This window comes from Oncorhynchus clarkii, chromosome 7, assembly GCF_045791955.1.
Source record: "Oncorhynchus clarkii lewisi isolate Uvic-CL-2024 chromosome 7, UVic_Ocla_1.0, whole genome shotgun sequence".
In the NCBI taxonomy this organism is placed as follows: Eukaryota; Metazoa; Chordata; class Actinopteri; order Salmoniformes; family Salmonidae; genus Oncorhynchus; species Oncorhynchus clarkii.
The window spans coordinates 54,793,509-54,816,211 of NC_092153.1; the positions used below are offsets into that span (position 1 = coordinate 54,793,509).

The 22,703-nt window shown below is 42.5% G+C and overlaps 1 protein-coding gene across 1 annotated transcript in view; it reads left to right on the forward strand.

Moving 5' to 3' along the window:
* LOC139414324 (protein Wnt-4a-like) overlaps positions 1 to 22,268 on the forward strand; it is a 28,321-nt gene extending 6,053 nt beyond the window's left edge. Inside the window, exons 2-6 of the mRNA XM_071162242.1 lie at positions 17,418 to 17,499; positions 20,618 to 20,771; positions 20,900 to 21,031; positions 21,149 to 21,291; positions 21,389 to 22,268. Coding sequence (XP_071018343.1) covers positions 17,418 to 17,499; positions 20,618 to 20,771; positions 20,900 to 21,031; positions 21,149 to 21,291; positions 21,389 to 21,859 — 982 coding nt within the window. The 3' untranslated portion in view covers positions 21,860 to 22,268. The remainder of the gene's footprint in view (positions 1 to 17,417; positions 17,500 to 20,617; positions 20,772 to 20,899; positions 21,032 to 21,148; positions 21,292 to 21,388) is intronic.
* The last annotated feature ends 435 nt before the right edge of the window (positions 22,269 to 22,703 follow it).

Sequence of the window (22,703 nt, forward strand, 5' to 3'; positions counted from 1 at the left end):
AGTGCTGTTGACCGGGATAGGGGTAGCCAGGTGGAAAGCATGGCCAGCCGTAGAAAAATGCTTATTGAAATTCTCAATTATAGTGGATTTATTGGTGGTGACAGTGTGGGAGGAGGTGTTCTTATTCTCCATGGACTTTACAGTGTCCCAGAACTTTTTTGAGTTTGTGTTGCAGGAAGCAAATTTCTGCTTGAAAAAGATAGCCTTGGCTTTTCTAACTGCCTGTGTATATTGGTTTCTAGCTTCCCTGAAAAGTTGCATATCACGGGGGCTGTTCGATGCTAATGCAAAATGCCATAGGATGTTTTTGTGTTGGTTAAGGGTAGTTAGACCTGGAGAGAAGGGCTATATCTGTTCCTGGTTCTACATTTCTTGAATGGGACATGCTTATTTAAGATACTTATTTAAGATGGTGATCAAGCTTACATTGTAGGATGGCTGGGGTGTTAAGCATGTTCCAGTTTAGGTCGCCTAGCAGCACGAGCTCTGAAGATAGATGGGGGGTAATCAGTTCACATATGGTGTCCAGAGCACAGCTGGGGGCAGAGGGTGGTCTATAGCAGGCGGCAACAGTGAGAGACTTGTTTTTAGAGAGGTGGATTTTTAAAAGCAGAAGTTAAAATTGTTTGGGTACAGAGCTGGATAGTAGGACAGCACTCTGCAGGTCATCTCTGCAGTAGATTGCAACACCGCCCCTTTTGGCCTTTCTATCTTGTCTGAAAATGTCAGACCATGTGGACCATGAACCTGCTAATTTTTACAAATGTATTTGAAATTATGTGCTGTCATAAAAACAAATGAGAATATACAGTTGTCTGTTAAAGCTGATATATTGATACACACTTATACATTCAAAGACAAATAAATATTGAACTTCGTCTGTTATGATAAAAACAATATATATTTTGCTTTGCACCACCAATATTCACTCTGTCAAATGATAAAACTGTTCAGGATGCTCTAGCATGTCTGCCGAGGGTTTCGAAGCTTGGAGCAGCAGTGGTGTGTGTGTATTAAATAGACTATAGGCATGGTCAGTGTGTCAGGCAGGCGATAAAGAGATGGCAGCTGATGAGTAACCAGAGAAAGCAGGGACCTTGGCGTTGCGCTACACTGTGGCGCCTTGCACTGCAAACACACACACACTGCAAACACACACATACACACACCACACACACACTGCAAACACAAATACCAGCAGTGACGAAGTGGTGATGAAGCTGTAGGTTGTCACATTCATGTTCTCCTGTCAGCGTCCTGTCCCCAGACCCCCTCCTGCTCACACTAATACACTACGGCTAACACAGGCCAACAGAGATACCAGAGGAAAAGCACAACTGCATTGGCTAAAAAACAAAGGAGGGAGGAGGGAGGAGAAGGAGAGTGAGAGAGAGAGAGGAGAACATTTGTGAGCGAGATGAGGAGAGAAAAGAATAGAAAGGGCAATGGCAGAAGGTGGATGTCTGATGAAACACACACACACACACACACACACACATACACAAAGTGGTCTTGACCTGTTGATGCCAGAGGATTAACGCACCAGGTGAGAGGTGGCTTGTATTGCCTCTTCTCTCTCTCTCTCTCTCTCTCTCTCTCTCTCTCTCTCTCTCTCTCTCTCTCTCTCTCTCTCTCTCTCTCTCTCTCTCTCTCTCTCTCTCTCTCTCTCTCTCTCTCTCTCTCTCTCTCTCTCTCTCTCTCTCTCTCTCTCTCTTTAAGTGTGTTTGTGTCAATATGCGTGTTTGTGAGTGTATTTAGTTTGTGAGTGTATTTTTGTGTTATCTGGTGCCTACTCTGCTGCTGTCTCCATTAGAGCACATTTCACCCTAACACCATGACCCCATCGCTAACACGCACACACACACACACACACACACACACACAAGCACAGGTATAATGCGCATACATTAGAAACTAGCTCTCACAGTCTCATGTCAGAATTAGACGTTGATCCATGTTTCTCAAACATAAAATTCTGAAGTTTTTCCAAATTTCAAATTTAAAAGTGTTATAAGTTTAGGCATTAGTTTAGGCATTAATTCCAAAATGTTATGGTTAGGCATTGACCCCCAAATGGTTAAGGTTAGGCATTGACCCCCGAATGGTTAAGGTTAGGCATTGACCCCCGACAGGTTAAGGTAAGCGTTAAGGTTTGGGATAAGCTTAAAACTATCACTGGATTTGGACTTGTAACCTTTGGAATCAGAGGCAGATGCTTACGCCCCTCGGCCATTTCCATCCACAATGCCCTAGCAGAACCGAAACCTACTTGAAGGTAACAGCACTCACTGTTGCCCCTAGTGGCCAGTTTCCATGTCATCTCACAACGTGCTCAGACATGGATTATTGTCGAATACGGACTTGTATCATGGGTGACCTGGCTGCACATTAGACCACCGAACCCCAGCCCTCATTTGCAATTAGGGTCATTCTTACCCTCTTTAGCATGCTTTCTTTCTTTGTCTCTGTGTGTGTGTGTGTGTGTGTGTATGTGTGTGTGTGTGTGTGTGTGTGTGTGTGTGTGTGTGTGTGTGTGTGTGTGTGTGTGTGTGTGTGTGTGTGTGTGTGCTTGTCGGCATCATAGAGTTTTGCAATAAGGGGCTAGCTTGGAACGTGGTGTGTGTGGTTAAAGGCATGAGAGCTATTTTGAGCGTTATTCGTCACAAATTTAGATAGGGACTTAAACAATAGACTGTCGCCTCCCTCCTGCTCGCTCTGTATGGTTTCAGTAAGAGGATCATGGATCTCACCATGCATCCAATGCTGCACTAGAATAGAGTTCTGTTCCTGCCAGGGAGAAGAATAGAATAGAACAAATGACTCCTAAGTCATAAATCAACGATTCTGTCAAAGATAAAAATCCAATTTGGACAAACGTCAAATAATGCCGTAATTAGGGCCGGATAAAAATGTACAGAATCGTTACCTGGAGGAGCTTTTTCAATTTCAATCAAGGGGAGGGTTTAGTATTTTTTTATGTAGTCCAGGGCCGTGTAATTTGTATTTGTATTTGACTAAATTTCAATATTTCTCATTGTTTTAGTATTCGTTACTTATTAGGCTATATATCGATGTGTGCCTGATGCCATCCCTCATCTCTGATACTCCGCTGGGCGCTCAATATTAATTGCGCCTATAGTCTACTTAGTGTGGTCTCAAACTGTTTTATCCAGAGCCTAAAGGTGATATCATGCATCACAGATATATAGGTGATAGGCTACGAAGTGCATGCTCAGAGAAGCACAGAGAAAAGTTATATTTCTAAGATAGCTGCTAGGATGGTGTAAATACAACTAGATTACATTACACACTGCAATTGATATTCCAACCCGGAGCCTCGGCCTGCTCTGCTCTTACTGATCAACACCGTTTTTGTGTGCTGCTTAACCAATGGCTGTGCTGTGTAGAGCTACAGTGGCATTTCAGGAGGAGAATCAAAGGTTTCTTCCTATTTAAGAAGTCAGAGGTAGGCTTACCTGTTTGACCGAGGAAATTAGTCTATAGGATGCTATGTCCATAGATTCCTGCAGCCACCATGCATTATTTAAATAGCCTACATGTCAGCATTTAAATTTTCAGGAAATCTGGCCCGTATTTTATGATGCAAAACACAACATCATATGATGTAAAATGCATCATATGGGCCAAATTTCTGTTTTTGGAAAGTTACATATCTTGAAACCTTGATTGATAACTTGCAAAACATTTTGGGACTAGGTCAACAATGGACTAATGAAACAAACACCAAAAGATAGTTTATGGGTGGAGTTTTCCTTTAAAACCAAGACTCAAATTGAGGGGGTATGAGAGGGTATACCATAGGCCTACCTTTAATTAAGGAAAATGGCAAAAAACACAGACCTACCCCATATTATCTTAAGATTTTGATGAAAATAAAACGGATCCGATTATATAAAGTGGTCTAGGCCAAAACAGCGCTTTGGTCCGTGACCACTTTGGAGTGGAAAGGTAGGCCTACTCTGTCTTGAGTGGAAAGGTAGGCCTACTATGGAGTGGCCTACTACTCTGTCTGGTGTGGAAAGGTAGGCCTACTCTGGAGTGGAAAGGTTGGCCTACTCTGTCTGGAGTGGAAAGGTAAGCCTACTCTGTCTGGAGTGGAAAGGTATGCCTACTCTGGAGTGGAAAGGTAAGCCTACTCTGTCTGGAGTGGAAAGGTAAGCCTACTCTGTCTGGAGTGGAAAGGTAAGCCTACTCTGTCTGGAGTGGAAAGGTAAGCCTACTCTGTCTGGAGTGGAAAGGTAAGCCTACTCTGTCTGGAGTGGAAAGGTAAGTCTACTCTGTCTGGAGTGGAAAGGTAAGCCTACTCTGTCTGGAGTGGAAAGGTAAGCCTACTCTGTCTGGAGTGGAAAGGTAAGCCTACTCTGTCTGGAGTGGAAAGGTAGGCCTAACTTTTGAAAATACCATGCTCAGATTCCTAATGGCATCTCAAATTAAATTATTTGGGACAGTTTCATTGCAAACAAGACACACTGACTTGCCATTGGAAAAATATGATAACATGAACACAGGCCTATCTCTCTGTCCATTCTTAGTCTGTAATTTCGGTAATTTGTGTGGTATTAAAAAAATATTCAGGCAATTTTTTCTCGGACCTGCAAATATGATACTAGATTCATGCAATGATTTTACTATAAAAGCGATCTTGCCAAGCCTACTCTTGTCCATGGTGGTCTGCGAACCCACAGCCTTCTGGCCCACAGCCCTGTGCACTATCAAAATTCCCGTGTTGACATGTAATGCCTACAGGACAAATAACTATAACTAAACTGCATATCTAAGGCTCTGGTCTATTATTTTAGGTATAGGGAAGGGTCACTTTTTTAAGCATTCAGGGAGAATTTAGGTCAAATTTATTTTGCTGAAGGGAGGGCCATCCATTTTCATTTCAGAGAGGTCCGATTTTCTCCATGTAACCCTTATTATAAATAACTTCACTACCTCATCTCTGTGCCCCACACATACAGTTGTCTGTAAGGTCCCTCAGTCGAGCAGTGAATTTCAAACACAGATTCAACCACAAAGACCAGGGATATTGTCCAATCCTTCGCAAAAAAAGGGCACCTTTTGATAGATGGGTAAAACAAAATGAAAAGCAGACATTGAATATCTCTTTGAGTATGGGGAAGTTATTAATTACACTTTGGATGGTGTATCAATACACCCAGTCACTACAAAAATACAGGCTTCCTTCTTAACTCAGAGTTTAATAGCTGTGATAGGTGAAAACTGAGGATGGATCAACAACAACATTGCAGTAACTCCACAATACTAACCTAAATGACAGAGTGAAAAGAAGGAAGCCTGTACATAATAAAAATATTCTAAAACATGCATCCTGTTTGCAACAAGGCACTAAAGTAATACTGCAAAAAATGTGGCATAGCAATTCACTTTTTGTCCTGAATACAAAGTGTTATGCTTGGGACAAATCCATTACATCATGTTATGGGTGTGCTTGTCATCATTAAGGACTGTGGATTTTTTCAGGTTAAAAAGAAACGGAATGGAGCTAAGTATAGTCAAAAATTATAGAGGAAAACCTCGTTCAGTCTGCTTTCCAACAGACATTGGGAGATTAATTCCCCTTTTAACAGGACAATAACCGAAAATGGATGTCTAGCAATGTTCAACAACCAATTTGACAGAGCTTGAAGAGTTTTGAAAATAATAATGGTGTGGAAAACTCTTAGAAACTTGCGCAGAAAGACTCACAGCTGTAATCGCTGCCAAAGGTGCATCTACAAATGATTGACTCAGAGGTGTGAATACTTTTGGAAATTAGATATTTCTGAATTTAATTTTCAATAAATTTGCAAACATTTCTAAAACATGTTTTCACTTCATCATTATGGGGTATTGTTTATGGATGGGTGAGAAAAAATAAACATTTAATCCATTTTGCTTTCAGGCTGTAACACAACAAAATGTGGAATAAGTCAAGGGGTATGAATACTTTCTGAATGTACTGTATGTTGACCATATTTCAGATGATGTTTGAAACAGGATGGACTTGTTTTTGCAAACAGACCAGTAAGTTATATCTGGACAGACTAAACTCATGTTCTGGCATCACATTATGCATGTATTTAAATGGTGTACAGGCACCCTCTGTCATATTGCAAAAGCATTTCATTTAGATCCAATCCAGTGTCTCTGTGCATGTACAGTGGGGTCCAAAATGATTGACACCCTTGATAAAGATGAGCAAAAATGACTATATAAAATAAATAATTCAAAATACTGAGCTACATTGAATGCTCCACCTTGCGGGGATAATGGCACTGAGCCCTTTTCTAAAATATTTTATGAATTGGAGAACACATTGGGATGATTCCCAAAGATCCACCACCATATTTTACGGTAGGTATGAGGTTATTTTCTGCTCATGCATTCTCATGTGTATGCCAAACCCACCACTGGTGTGCAAGGCCAAAGAGCTCTATTTTAATGTCATCTGACCAAAGCACCAGTTCCAATCGAAGTGGGAATGGCGTGCAGAAAACTCCAGGCGTTTACATTTGTTGGATGTCATGAAAATAAAGCTCTTTGGCCACGCACACCAGTGGTGGGTTTGGCATTGAAATGCATGAGCAGAAAATAACCCCATACCTACTGTAAAATATGGTGGTGGATATTTGATGTTGTGGGGCTATTTTGCTTCCTCTGGTCCTGGGGCCCTTGTTAAGGTCAACGACATCATGAACTTTACCCAGTACCAGGACATTTAGCCACAATCAAATCAAATAAATCTAAATCTATATGTTTTGATCAAATGTGCCGAATGCAACAGGTGTAGACTTGACCGGGGAATGCTTACGTACGAACCCATTCCCAACAATACAGTGTTAAAGTTGCGCTATGCAGAAGTCACAGAAGTCACACACCATTTTCCCGGTTGTTAAAACTCTAGTAATTTGCCTAAATTCAGTTTATTTGACAAAATAAGCTAGTATAGTGTAGACAATCACTGTACCATCTAACAAAACTTAAAAACGGGAAGCATAGAAATAGCGCAGATAGAACAGATCTTCTTCTGCTTCTTAGACTTTCAAATAAAATAATAGACCTATAACTCACATTTCACAGTATTTTGGTCGTGTCGCTCAAAAAGTTACATACAGTGCCTTTGGAAAGTGGTTTGAAAGTGTTCAGACTCCTTGACTATTTCCACATTTTCTTATGTTATAGCATTATTCTAAAGTTGATCAAAAATCCCCAAAAATCATCATCAATCTACACACAATACACCATAATGACAAAGCAAGTTTTTGGGACGTTTTTGCAAATTTATTACAAATAAAAAACAGAAATATCAGATTTACGTAAGTATTTACACCCTTATCTCAGTGCTTTGTTGAAGCCTATTTGGCAGCGATTAAAGCATTGAGTCTTGGATATGACGTTACAAGCTTGGCACACCTGTATTTGGAGAGTTTCTCCCATTCTTCTCTGCAGATCCACTCATGCTCTGTCAGGTTCGATGGGGAGCGTTGCTGCACAGCTATTTTCAGGTCTCTCTAGAGATGTTAGATCGGGTTCAAGTCCAGGATCTGGCTGGGCCACTCAAGGACATTGAGACTTGTCCCGAAGCCACTCCTGTCTTTTCTTGGCTGTGTGCTTAGGGTCATTGCTGTGTTGGAAGGTAAACCTTCACCCAGTCTGAGGTCCTAAGTGATCTTGAGCAGGTTTTCATCAAGGATCTCTCTGTACTTTGCTCCGTTCATCTTTACCTCAATCCTGACTAGTCTCCCTGCCCCTGTTGCTGAAAAACATTCCCACAGCATGATGCTGCCACCACCATGCTTCACCGTGGGGATGGTGCCAGGTTTCCTCCAGACGTGACGCTTCACATTCAGGCCAAAGAGTTGAATCTTGGTTTCCTCAGACCAAAGAACCTTGTTTCTCATGGTCTGAGAGTCTTTAGGTGCCTTTTGGCAAACTCCAAGCAGACTGTCATGTGCCTTTTACTAAGTAGTGGCTTCCATCTGGCCACTTGTTGGAGTGCTGCAGAGATGGTTGTCCTTCTGGAAGTTGCTCCCATCTCCACAGAGGAACTCTTAAGCTCGGTCAGAGTGACTATTGGGTTCTTGGTCACCTCCCTGACCAAGGACCTTCTCCCCCGATTGCTCAGTTTGGCCGGGCAGCCAGCTCTAGGAAGAGCCTTGGTGGTTGCAAACTTCTTCCATTTAAGAATAATGGAGCCCACTGTGTTCTTGGGGACTTTCAATGCTGCAGAAATGTTTTTGTACCCTTCCCCAGATCTGTGCCTCGACACAATCCTGTCTCGGAGCTCTACGGACAATTCCTTCGACCTCATGGCTTGGTTTTTGCTCTGACATGCACTGTCAACTGTGGAACTTTGTATAGACACGTGTGTGCATTTCCAAATCATGACCAATCAATATAATTTACTACAGGTGGACTCCAATCAAGTTGTAGAAACACCTCAAAGAAGATCAATGGAAACAGGATGCACCTGAGCTCAATATTGAGTTTCAACGCAAAGAGTCTGAATACTTATGTAAATAAAAAACTGTTTACCCTTTCAATTTAATACATTTTTGAATAAGGCTGTAACGTAATAGCATGTGGAAAAAGTCAAGTGGTCTGAATGCTTTCCAAAGGCACTGTAATGCCACTTTAAAATGTAAGAAAAATATTTGGTGAATGAAAAAAGAAATAGTAAAACAATAAAATAACAATAACGAGGCAGAGGGCTACAAGGTAGTTGAGGTAGTTGCGATAGCAGAGAGAACAGTCTATGACTTGAGTGGCTGGAGTCCTTGACAATTTTTAGCGCTTCCTCTGACACCTCCTGGTATAGAGGTCCTGGATAGCAGGGAGTTCCACCCCAGTGATGTACTGGGCCGTACGGACTACCCTCTGTAGCACCTTGCGGTCGGGTGACGAGCAGTAGCCAGTCAAGATGCTGGCTACAGTACCAAGCAGTGATGCAGCCAGTCAAGATGCTCTCAATGGTGCAGCTGTAGAACCTTTTGAGGATCTGAGGGCCCATGCCAAATCTTTTCAGCCCCCTGAGGGGGAAGAGACGTGCTCGTGCCCTCTTCTCGACTGTCTTGGTGTGTTTGGACCATGAATGTTCGGCCCTCCGTTTCCTGTAGTCCACGATCAGCTCCTTCGTTTTGTTGACGTTGAAGGCGAGGTTGTCGTCCTGGCACCACCCTGCCAGGTCTCTGACCTTCTCCCTATAGGCTGTTTCATCATCGTTGGTGTTCAGGCCTACCACCATCGTGTCGTCGGCAAACTTAATGATGGGGTTGGAGTCGTGTGCGGCCACGCTCAGACTGAGCATCCACGACTGAGCATGCACCCCTGAGGGGCCCTTCAAGTCCAGGATCCAGTTGCTGAGGGAGGTGTTCAGTCCCAGGGTTCTTAGCTTAGTGGTGAGCTTGGAGGGCGCTATGGTGTTGAATGCTGAGCAGTAGTCAATGAACAGCATCCTCACGTAGGTGTTCCTTTTGTCCAGGAGGGAAAGGGCAGTATGGAGTGCAATAGAGATTGCATCATCTGTGGATCTTTTGGGGCGGAATGCAAATTTGGGTTGATCCAGGGTTTCTGTGATGATGGTGTTGATGTCAGCCATTACCAGTCTTTCAAAAGCACTTCATTGCTAGAGATATAAGTGCTACTGGGCGGTAACCATTTAGACAGGTTGCCTTGGTGTTCTTGGACACAGGGACTATGCTGGTTTGCTTGAAACGTGCAGGTAATTCAGACTGGGTCAGGGAGAGGTTGAAAATGTTAGTAAAGACACTTGTTCTCTGGTCAGTACATGCCTGTGCCAGGACACTGAAACTTGGCCACAAGACAATAACCCAAACACATGTCAAAATCCACAAAGAAATGGTTCATTGGCCACAAAATTAACATTTTGCAATGACCGTCTCAGTCTCCAGACTTGAAACCCATTAAATATATCAAGGATTCTGTAGGGAGGAATGGTCTAATATCCCTCCCAATGTGTTCCCCAATTCGTAAAACATTTTAGAAATGGCTCAGTGTCGTTATCGTCACAGGATTAGGTATTAAAAGGTATTGGAAAGAAACTTCAATAATTTGATGGGAAAAAAAGTATGTGTTTAAACAAAATATAATTCTCTGAGCAATTGTAGTAGTAGAAAATACTATAATTCCCCAATTTTTTATATATATAATATACCTCAGCATTTGAATTATTTATTTTATACAGTCATTCAGTCATTTTTGCTCATCTTTATCAAGGGTGTCAATAATTCCGGACCCCACTGTATACAATTTCCCTGCTTAACAGGAGTCATAATGGGTTCTGGGTTTAGCTTAAGTCAGACTGTCAGCAGCTGAGAGTGAAGGCCGGGGTTCATGTGTTAAGGTTAGAGTTCACTTGTAGGGTCAGTCTGAGTGAGTGTTGCTGTTGTTTGTTGGTTTGACCCGACTATTAGGCTGAGAGAGTTTATGTTCTGACTGGAAGAACTTCCTCTTTCCTCTCTCCTCCTCTGTTTCACTCCTCATTCCCCCACCTCCTCTCACCTCTCTTTTTTACTCTTCCTTATCTCCTCTCCTCAGCTCAGCCCATCTCCTCTGCATCTATCCAACTATCTCCTCTCCCTCGATTCCTTCCTCTTTTCCATCCCTCCTCCTTCTACTTTCCTCCCTCTAATAATCTCCTCATCCACCTTGTCTCCCTCTTCCTCTTCCTTTTCCATATTCTTTATACCCTCCTAAAGAAGAACCAGCTCTTCTTTATACCTTCCCCCTGCAACAATCAGATCTTCTTTATGCCCCCCTCCTGCATCAACCAGCTCTTCTTTATACCTTCCCCCTGCAACAACCAGCGCTTCTTTATGCCCTCCTCCTGCAACAACCAGCTCTTCTTTATACCTTCCTCCTGCATCAACCAGCTCTTCTTTATACCTTCCCCTGCAACAACCAGCTCTTCTTTATACCGTCCCCCTGCAACAACCAGCTCTTCTTTATACCTTCCTCCTGCATCAACCAGCGCTTCTTTATGCCCTCCTCCTGCAACAACCAGCTCTTCTTTATGCCCTCCTCCTGCATCAACCAGCTCTTCTTTATACCTTCCCCCTGCATCAACCAGCTCTTCTTTATACCTTCCCCCTGCAACAACCAGCTCTTCTTTATACCTTCCTCCTGCAACAACCAGCTCTTCTTTATGCCCCCATCCTGCATCAACCAGCTCTTCTTTATACCTTCCTCCTGCATCAACCAGCTCTTCTTTATGCCCCCATCCTGCATCAACCAGCTCTTCTTTATGCCCCCATCCTGCATCAACCAGCTCTTCTTTATGCCCCCATCCTGCATCAACCAGCTCTTCTTTATGCCCCCATCCTGCATCAACCAGCTCTTCTTTATGCCCCCATCCTGCATCAACCAGCTCTTCTTTATGCCCCCATCCTGCATCAACCAACTCTTCTTTATACCTTCCCCCTGCAACAACCAGCGCTTCTTTATGCCCTCCTCCTGCATCAACCAGCTCTTCTTTATGCCTTCCTCCTGCATCAACCAGCTCTTCTTTATACCTTCCCCCTACAACAACCAGCTCTTCTTTATACCCTCCTCCTGCAACAACAACCAGCTCTTCTTTATACCTTCCCCCTGCAACAACCAGCGCTTCTTTATAGCAGCCAGCACTTCCCATCCTGCAACAACAACCAGCTCTTCTTTATGCCCCCCTCCTGCAGCAGCCAGCTCTTCTTTATACCCTCCCCCTGCAACAACCAGCTCTTCTTTATGCCCTCCTCCTGCAGCAGCCAGCACTTCTTAATACCATCCCCCTGCAACAACCAGCTCTTCTTTATGCCCTCCTCCTGCAACAACCAGCTCTTCTTTATGCCCTCCTCCTGCAACAACCAGCTCTTCTTTATGCCCTCCACCTGCAACAACCAGCTCTTCTTTATTCCTTCCTCCTGCAACAACCAGCTCTTCTTTATGCCCTCCTCCTGCAACAACCAGCTCTTATTTATACCTTCCTCCTGCAACAACAAGCTCTTCTTTATGCCCTCCTCCTGCAACAACCAGCTCTTCTTTATACCTTCCTCCTGCAACAACCAGCTCTTCTTTATGCCCTCCTCCTGCAACAACCAGCTCTTCTTTATACCTTCCTCCTGCAACAACCAGCTCTTCTTTATGCCCTCCTCCTGCAACAACCAGCTCTTCTTTATACCTTCCTCCTGCAACAACCAGCTCTTCTTTATGCCCTCCTCCTGCAACAACCAGCTCTTCTTTATACCTTCCTCCTGCAACAACCAGCTCTTCTTTATGCCCTCCTCCTGCAACAACCAGCTCTTCTTTATACCTTCCTCCTGCAACATCCAGCTCTTCTTTATACCTTCCCCCTGCAACAACCATATCTTCTTTATGCCCCCATCCTTCCCCCTGCAACAACCAACTCTTCTTTATGCCCCCATCCTGCAACAACCAGCTCTTCTTTATGCATCCTCCTGCAACAATCAGCTTGGATCACAAACTAAGATACCATCTGAAAGTTCAAATAAATACTGTGCCAATATGAGAGCAACCAAAGCATAGCAGACACATTGATATGACGTGAGCAAAGATGAGTAAATTGTAACCAATTATATTTAAATCAAAATAAACAATTCACCTTCTTTCAATGATAGTCCCAAAATGAAGTTCATATATAATCCTAACCAAAGTCTCAATGTCCAATGTTAATAAGGAAGTCAAAATCCAATCCAAGAACAGTTCAAGACAAATAGTCAATCTCAAAGCAAGAATGGGCAATCCCCCTTCAAAATGAATATATAACTGCAAAAAAGAAAACAGTAAACAGTGTCACACTCCTATCTCCTCCTCCTCCTCTTTTCTTTCCTTTCCTTGACCTTTTCCTCCTCATCTGCATCATATTGCTGAGATTGTTATGATGGTCATTTCAATTACTATTGAAATATGTCCTTGCTGTATATTTAATTTGTACAGTACTGTAATATACTGTAGCCACAACAGCTGCACAGATTCCCATAGACTCCTATGGAGTACATCTCAATAGTCACAATAGTCTGATAACATAAGAAAAGTTAAGCCGTCATGAAAGAAGCCAACCAGAACCAGTTCTTTAATTTCACTGCAAACTGAAGAAAGAAGACGAGGAGAGAAAACCACTACACTGAGATGCACCCGTTTTCTCTACTGACAATCAGGCTCAAAATAATTGCTTATCAAATGCATCCTTGCCACTTTCCGTAAAATGTTAACATAGTTTTCTGATGAAACACATTTGCTGTCGGGTGCAGACCGTGAGTTTGTTTCTGTCAGAGTCAGTCCTTTAAGAACATGGCTGGAAGGCACTAACATGGCTGGAAGGCACTAACATGGCTGGAAGGCACTAACATGGCTGCCAAGAAATTATGTTATGTTGTCTACGTCTCAGAGCAGCCTAAGCTTCTTGGTTGAAACCTGAAGGATAAACTTTTTCTTTCTGGCTGTTGATGGTCTGGGCCTTGGGCTGTGCTGCCTCTGTGCCTCAGGGGAGACTCCTGAGAGGAGACTGAGATCAGGCTGCCCTCTGCAGGCCAGACTGGGTTCTGCAAGTGTGTCTGCTGATCTGACTCCAGTCCAGCAGAGGTTATCCCAGGTCATCATATCATACTAGCTCAGAAAGTGGTGGTACAGAGTCATCCATGCTGCTGGTATATACATGGGCCTGGAGTTTCTCTAAGAATAATCATGAATGGTTAGTTTTCTCGGAAATGCATATTTTGCTTTTAACCCAACCCCATGAGAAACACACACACGCACGCACACGCACGCACACACACGCACACACAAACACAGAGAGAGAGGTTGGTAGCCAGCCAGTGTCAGCCGCGGTGCAGTACCGTAGGTACAACGATTTGCTATATTTTATGTGCCCATATATCTAGGTGAGGGGTTCGTCAATGTGCTGGGGCATACCACAGTATGCAGGAATCCAAAGATTGCAATTTAGAACGGGTAATCTCTACAGACCCCTCACTGCTATTTGTGTGTGTTTGAGTATCTGCGCGTGTGCCTTGCCACAAACCTTTCCACTTACTTTCCCAATCATGCTTCCAGAATGTCTGTGGTTGTCCTGTTGGCTGGCTAAACTTTGTCCTCCACTAGCTGTGTGGTCAAAAAACAACAACATTTTTACTTACATTTCATGCACAGTGAAGCAATGATAACTTACTATAGGATACAACTACAGCTGAATATTGCAGTGAACACAGATAAACAGTATCTATTACTGTGTATTGTTTGCTGTGAGGAGCTTCCTAAACCTACATATACCTCCACCTGTTTACCTCTCCTGTGTACTCAGCAGAGGAAAGGTAAGCAGTGCTAGTTTAATCAACTGATATAAATACCCTGGGAGAGACAGAGACAGAGAGAGGTGTCTGGAAGAGTGTGTGAGGGCTGGTCTCTGTGACATCCTCTGTGTTAGTAGAGATTCATCTGGGGGTTGATCTGTCCTCAGAGGAAGGGGTAGTTGATATAGCCAGAGCTCAGATACAGACCTATCTACCACAGATATGGTGTACAGCATGGCATCTTTAGAGCAACACACTTGTTTTAGCCAGGGGGGGTTTCTCTCACCTATCTATCTCTCCTCCTTTCTCTCAGTCTCCACTCCACCCTCACCACCCTTCCTCTACAGCCCAGATACCCTCTCTCTCTCTCTCTCTCTCTCTCTCTCTCCGCTCTCTCTCAATGTAGAGCTGCAGTGGTAACTGTCTGTCTCTGTTTCTGTTTCTGCAGTAAGGCTGTAGTGGAGTGGTTGCGTGCTAAGTTGCGCTGGGCTAAGCTTGTTGGAGCCAGCAGTGTTGTCAGGGCTGCGTTGTGTAATGCAACACAAACACACAGTAGCCGGCGAACAAACCACACTCCAGGTGGAATGCGACCACGAACCGCCTGACTATACCTCCCAGAGAGAGTGAGAGAGTGAGAGAGATGGTGTGAGTGGGAGAGAAAGGAAGAAGAATGAGAACAGGGGAAAGAGTGGAAACAGAGGGTACAATAAAGAGATAAAGATGGAAGCACTGAACACACAAACACACACACTAACACACACCAACATACACTAACACACATGCACACACTCCCCAAATGTCTGGGCTAGTCTTTTCCCATGCAGTAGGGTTTCACAAACACATAGACAGAACTACACCTGCGGAGAGCTTATCTGTCCTTCCCATGTGCTTTATCCAATGTTTATTAAATGTTTCCAGGGTCAGGGCTGGGCCAGTGGCATGCCAGAAACAGCAACTGGTGCTTTATGAGTACTTTCATCTCTGTGTGTGTGTTAGTGTGTGCGTCCGTGTGCGCATGTGTGTGCGTGTGCGTGTGTGGGGGTACTGAATGCTGAGGGGGACAGGTTTATGTGATAGGAGAGATGCTGAGCCTCACCAGCTGCAGTGCAGACAGACAGTGGTTCTCCAGTGTTCACAGGTCTCAAGGTGACTTCATCGCACTATCATAGCTGGATGTGTGGAGACTGTGTACCCAAACAGACAGAACACACATCTCGAGGTCGTAGGTCTTTTTCTTGTATAGCTGTATTTGAACTTCAATGTATTTTATTGAGGGGAAGATGCGTATGTACAAATTGAGGAAGGATAATTATTTAACTGCAAATCTATCAACTTTAAAATGAAGAGAATAATGCATCCATGATTCTGAGGTGCATGAAAAAACAGTAAAAAGAAACAAGTTAATACAGTATCTATTCAGATTATACAGTATCTGTTCAGATTATACAGTATATATTCAGATTATACAGTATCTGTTCAGATTATACAGTATATATTCAGATTATACAGTATATATTCAGATTATACAGTATACGTTTAGATTATACAGTATATGTTCAGATAATACAGTATACGTTTAGATTATACAGTATATGTTCAGATTATACAGTATCTGTTCAGATTATACAGTATATGTTCAGATTATACAGTATATGTTCAGATTATACAGTATATGTTCAGATTATACAGTATATGTTCAGATTATACAGTATACGTTTAGATTATACAGTATATGTTCAGATAATACAGTATCTGTTCAGATTATACAGTATATGTTTAGATTATACAGTATATATTTAGATTATACAGTATATATTCAGATTATACAGTATATATTCAGATTATATAGTATACGTTTAGATTATACAGTATATGTTCAGATAATACAGTATACGTTTAGATTATACAGTATATGTTCAGATTATACAGTATATGTTCAGATTATACAGTATACGTTTAGATTATATAGTATATGTTCAGATTATACAGTATATATTCAGATTATACAGTATATATTCAGATAATACAGTATACGTTTAGATTATACAGTATATGTTCAGATTATACAGTATATGTTCAGTATTTACCATTTTATCTGTTGGTTGGTTGGTTGGTTATGAACTGAGCCTGTACCATTTCATTCATAAAAAGTGATTGATTGTTGTTGTCAGACAAGCATTCAGACAGGCTGAGGGAGGAAGGCAGCAGTGCTCTGATAGTGAGGTCCCCTGCTGTATAGACAAGACTGTCGGAGGGAGGATGTGGTCGAGTGGTCATGGTCGAGGTTATCTGACTATTGAGTGGAGAGGAGATGACCATGAGAGAGAAGGAGATGGAGAGAGAGAGAGAGAGAGAGAGAGAGAGAGTGTGTGTCTGTGTTGGGAGAGAAAGGGAGAGAGGGTGTTATCTGCATGGAGAAGAGGAGGTGACTGTGAGAGAGAGAGAGAGAGAGAGAGAGAGAGAGAGAGAGAGAGAGAGAGAGAGAGAGAGAGAGAGAGAGATTATCTGGGCTATAGAGGAAAGGTGGTGAGGGCAGAAGGCTAGAAGGAGGTGTGTGGACTATCAGCCCTGGGAGAGACCCCAATCAACCTTACCTAATGATACCCTGTCAACATCGGAGAGAGAGAAGTACAGGGAGACTGACAGAGGGAGAGAGAGAGAGAGGGGGAGAGTGAGGTGAGGGACAGATAGAGAGAGAGAGAGAGAGAGAGGAAGGGAGAGATGGAAGGAGAGAGAGGTGAGGGAGGGCCACAGACAAGGCCCAGACAGCCCCTCTGTCGAAAGTTCTGGTGAAGAGTATGTCTGTGATGAGCGTATGAGATGGGTCTATTTCTGTAAGGTGCTTTTAGCCAAAGAGATATGGGACTGAAGGGGTGAGGAGTGACCTGTGTGCCCTGGAGGTGGTTTAGATGATACAACTATTTCCCTCTTCTCAACATGATGTAGAACTAAATCTGCACCGAGCTCATACTGAGGCATCTGTGTCTGTCACTTTCGTCTCATCATTGTTATTGGAGGGGTCATTGTGTTGTTATTTGTCTAGTTGCATATTTAATATTCCCCCTCCCTTCTTGGTGTCTTTGTCAGGTACCTGGCTAAACTGTCGTCGGTGGGCAGTATCAATGATGAGGAGACGTGTGAACGTCTGCGAGGACTCATCCATAAACAGGTACACATCTACCATGACAAACAGTGGCAATATTTTCAGGTTTCAAGGTTGGCAGGGTATGACAGGATGGTACATATGTTATAAAAGTTACACTACCGTTCAAAAGTTTGGAGTCACTTAGAAATGTCCTTGTTTTTGAAAGAAAAGCTAATCCAAGTTTATCATTTTAAAAGACTAATTGATCATTAGAAATCCCTTTTGCAATTATGTTATAACAGCTGAAAACTGTTGTTCTGATTAAAGAAGCAATAAAACTGGCCTTCTTTAGACTAGTTGAGTATCTGGATCCTCATCATTTATGGGTTCTATTACAGGCTCAAAATGTCCAGAAACAAAGACCTGAAACTTGTCAGTCTATTCTTGTTCTGAGAAATGAAGGCTATTCCATATGAGAAATTGCCAAGAAACTGAAGATCTCGTACAACGCTGTGTACTACTCCCTTCATAGAACAGCGCAAACTGGCTCTAACCAGAATAGAAAGAGGAGTGGGAGGCCCCAGTGCAAAACTGAGCAAGAGGACAAGTACATTAGAGTGTCTAGTTTAAGAAACAGACACCTCACAAGTTCTCAACTGGCAGCTTCATTAAATAGTACCCGCAAAACACCAGTCTCAACGTCAACAGTAAAAAGGCGACTCCGGGATGCTGGCCTTCTAGGCAGAGATGCAAAGAAAAAGCCATATCTCAGACTGGCCAATAAAAATAAAATATTAAAATGGGCAAAAGAACAGACACTGGACAGAGGAACTCTGCCTACAAGGCCTGCATCCCGGAGTCGCCTCTTCACTGTTGACGTTGAGACTGGTGTTTCGCGGGTACTATTTAATGAAGCTGCCAGTTGAGAACTTGTGAGGTGTCTGTTTCTTAAACTAGACACTCTAATGTACTTGACTGTTGACGTTGACGTTTAATTGACAAAAACAAGGACATTTCTAAGAGACCCCAAACTTTTGAATGGTAGTGTATGTCCAAGTCTTTAAATTCAAGATACAAGCCATAGTAATTGAATTTGAACCAGGTGCAGATCTGTAATCTATGATCATTATTATAACCAGATACAGATCTGTAATGTTATGTTATGATCATTATTCTAACCAGATACAGATCTGTAATGTTATGATCATTATTCTAACCAGATACAGATCTGTAATGTTATGATCATTGTTCTAACCAGATACAGATCTGTAATGTTATGATCATTATTCTAACCAGATACAGATCTGTAATGTTATGATCATTGTTCTAACCAGGTGCAGATCTGTAATGTTATGATCATTGTTCTAACCAGATACAGATCTGTAATGTTATGATCATTATTCTAACCAGATACAGATCTGTAATGTTATGATCATTATTCTAACCAGATACAGATCTGTAATGTTATGATCATTATTCTAACCAGATACAGATCTGTAATGTTATGATCATTATTCTAACCAGATACAGATCTGTAATGTTATGATCATTATTCTAACCAGATACAGATCTGTAATAATGATCATTATTCTAACCAGATACAGATCTGTATATCATGATCATTATTCTAACCAGATACAGATCTGTAATGTTATGATCATTATTCTAACCAGATACAGATCTGAAATGTTATGATCATTATTCTAACCAGATACAGATCTGTAATGTTATGATCATTGTTCTAACCAGATACAGATCTGTAATGTTATGATCATTATTCTAACCAGATACAGATCTGTAATGTTATGATCATTATTCTAACCAGATACAGATCTGAAATGTTATGATCATTATTCTAACCAGATACAGATCTGTAATGTTATGATCATTATTCTAACCAGATACAGACCTGTAATGTTATGATCATTATTCTAACCAGATACAGATCTGTAATGGTATGATCATTATTCTAACCAGATACAGATCTGTAATAATGATCATTATTCTAACCAGATACATATCTGTAATGTTATGATCATTATTCTAACCAGATACAGATCTGTAATGTTATGATCATTATTCTAACCAGGAGCAAATATGCAATAATGATCATTATTCTAACCAGATACAGATCTGTAATGTAATGATCATTATTCTAGCCAGGTGCAAATCTGTAATGTTATGATCATTGTTCTAACCAGGTGCAGATCTGTAATAATGATCATTATTCTAACCAGATACAGATCTGTAATAATGATCATTATTCTAACCAGATACAGATCTGTAATAATGATTATTATTCTAACCAGATGCAGATCTGTAATAATGATTGTTATTCTAACCAGATACAGATCTGTAATGTTATGATCATTATTCTAACCAGATACAGATCTGTAATGTTATGATCATTATTCTAACCAGGAGCAGATCTGTAATAATGATCATTATTCTAACCAGATACAGATCTGTAATGTAATGATCATTATTCTAGCCAGGTGCAAATCTGTAATGTTATGATCATTATTCTAACCAGGTGCAGATCTGTAATAATGATCATTATTCTAACCAGATACAGATCTGTAATAATGATCATTATTCTAACCAGATACAGATCTGTAATAATGATTATTATTCTAACCAGATGCAGATCTGTAATAATGATTGTTATTCTAACCAGATACAGATCTGTAATGTTATGATCATTATTCTAACCAGATATATATCTGTAATAATGATCATTATTCTAACCAGATACAGATCTGTAATGTTATGTTATGATCATTATTCTAACCAGATACAGATCTGTAATGTTATGATCATTATTCTAACCAGATACAGATCTGTAATGTTATGATCATTATTCTAACCAGATACAGATCTGAAATGTTATGATCATTATTCTAACCAGATACAGATCTGTAATGTTATGATCATTATTCTAACCAGATACAGATCTGTAATGTTATGATCATTATTCTAACCAGGAGCAGATCTGTAATAATGATCATTATTCTAACCAGATACAGATCTGTAATAATGATCATTATTCTAACCAGATACAGATCTGTAATAATGATTATTATTCTAACCAGATGCAGATCTGTAATAATGATCGTTATTCTAACCAGATACAGATCTGTAATGTTATGATCATTATTCTAACCAGATACAGATCTGTAATAATGATCGTTATTCTAACCAGGTGCAGATCTGTAAGCGCAGTGTGGAGGTGATGGATGCTGTTCGGCACGGGGCTCAGCTAGCCATAGACGAGTGTCAGTTTCAGTTCCGGAACCGCCGATGGAACTGTTCCACACTGGACACCATGCCCGTCTTCGGCAAGGTCGTCACACAGGGTATGCCTCGGTATCAACAACCTATCTTACAATAAATATACTTATGAACTTCTCAGGATAAAAACATTGGCATTTCAGTTGTAGGTGTGTGTTTAACGCTGGCCTGTGTGTGCGTGTGTTCTTGACAGGCACTCGGGAGGCAGCCTTTGTTTATGCCATCTCAGCAGCCAGTGTGGCGTTCGCTGTGACCCGGGCCTGCAGCAGCGGAGAGCTGGAGAAATGTGGCTGCGACCACAACGTCCACGGAGTCAGTCCAGAAGGTACACACACAAACACACACACACACACACACACACACACTCACACACACACACACACACACACACACACAGTTTGACTGCTAACTCTCTCTCTCATCCTCCCTCACTCCCTCCCAGGGTTCCAGTGGTCAGGCTGTAGTGATAACATTGCTTATGGAGTGGCCTTCTCTCAATCCTTTGTTGATGTGAGGGAGAGGAGTAAAGGACAGTCCCCCAGCAGAGCACTCATGAACCTACACAACAATGAGGCCGGTAGGAAGGTATGATATATCACAACCAACAACTCTGTCATAGCAAAGTCAACAGCTAAGAAAAAGACAGGAGATAAAAACATGCATTATTTCTGTCTCCCTGCAGGCCATTCTGAGCCACATGCGTGTGGAGTGTAAGTGTCATGGCGTTTCAGGTTCCTGTGAGGTGAAGACCTGCTGGAAGGCCATGCCACCATTCCGCAAGGTGGGCAACGCCATCAAGGAGAAATTTGACGGCGCCACAGAGGTGGAGCAGCGCAAGGTGGGCACCACCAAGGTCCTGGTGCCACGGAACTCCCAGTTCAAACCTCACACCGACGAAGACCTGGTCTACCTGGAGCCCAGCCCCGACTTCTGTGACCACGACCCGCGCACACCAGGCATGCTGGGTACGGCGGGGCGGCAGTGTAACCGGACGTCGAAGGCCATCGACGGCTGTGAGCTGATGTGCTGCGGCCGGGGCTTCCAGACAGAGGAGGTGGAGGTGGTGGACAGGTGCAGCTGTAAGTTCCACTGGTGCTGCTACGTCAAGTGCAAACAGTGCCGCAAGATGGTGGAGATGCACACCTGCCGGTGATCACCATGGAAATCCCCAATGGAGACCCAAACAAATGCCCCATCACACCCCACTCTCTCCTTTCTCACCTGCACAGAAGGATGGGAGGGAGGGAGAGGGGGATGGTGTTTGTGGTTTACCTTTTCCCCATTTCAAAACCATCCCTATTCCTTTTACAATAGACCCCGGGAACAGACAGACAGAGGTGGACCGAGGACATGGGCATTCCCAGTCAGTTCATACAATGTTAAAGGAAAATGATACACATGCACGGGATGTATAGAACTAAAAATATATATATCCCAACAGAGTATTTTCCCTCTCTTCATCTTGTCTCACACTCGGTTGATTCACATTGTTTTGGTTGCTTTTGTTATATCTTTTATTCATTTTCTTTTCATTTTCTTTTTTAACTTATTTGACATTGTTGTGAGCGATTCGGGGTGGATTCGGTGAGGGGAGAGTGGACTGCATGGGAGAGGGGGACTGAGGGTGGGGTATATTGGACCCGGGGAAAGTGGGATGGCGTAGTGGGGAAAGGGGGGGGGGGGGGGGGGGGGGGAGTTTAGGAGGGGGGGGGGCTGAGTTTGCCCTCTGTCTTTGCTGCTGCTTTAGGGACTCATCTAGAGTGCTGGATGTAAAGGGGGAGACACGCCTGTCTGTCGGTCTGAGAGAACCGCCCAGAGGAGGAACGCTGACCGACAGACAGACATTATTATTTGCGGTCCAGGTGTACATGACCGTGTTGTGTTGGGGTAAAGTTGTGTGGCCATTTGTCCCTGTACAGCCCTGATACTGCTCCACTCATCAAATTAGTCACAGATTTACAGGATTACTCACCAAGTCAAATAATTACTCAGGTCTC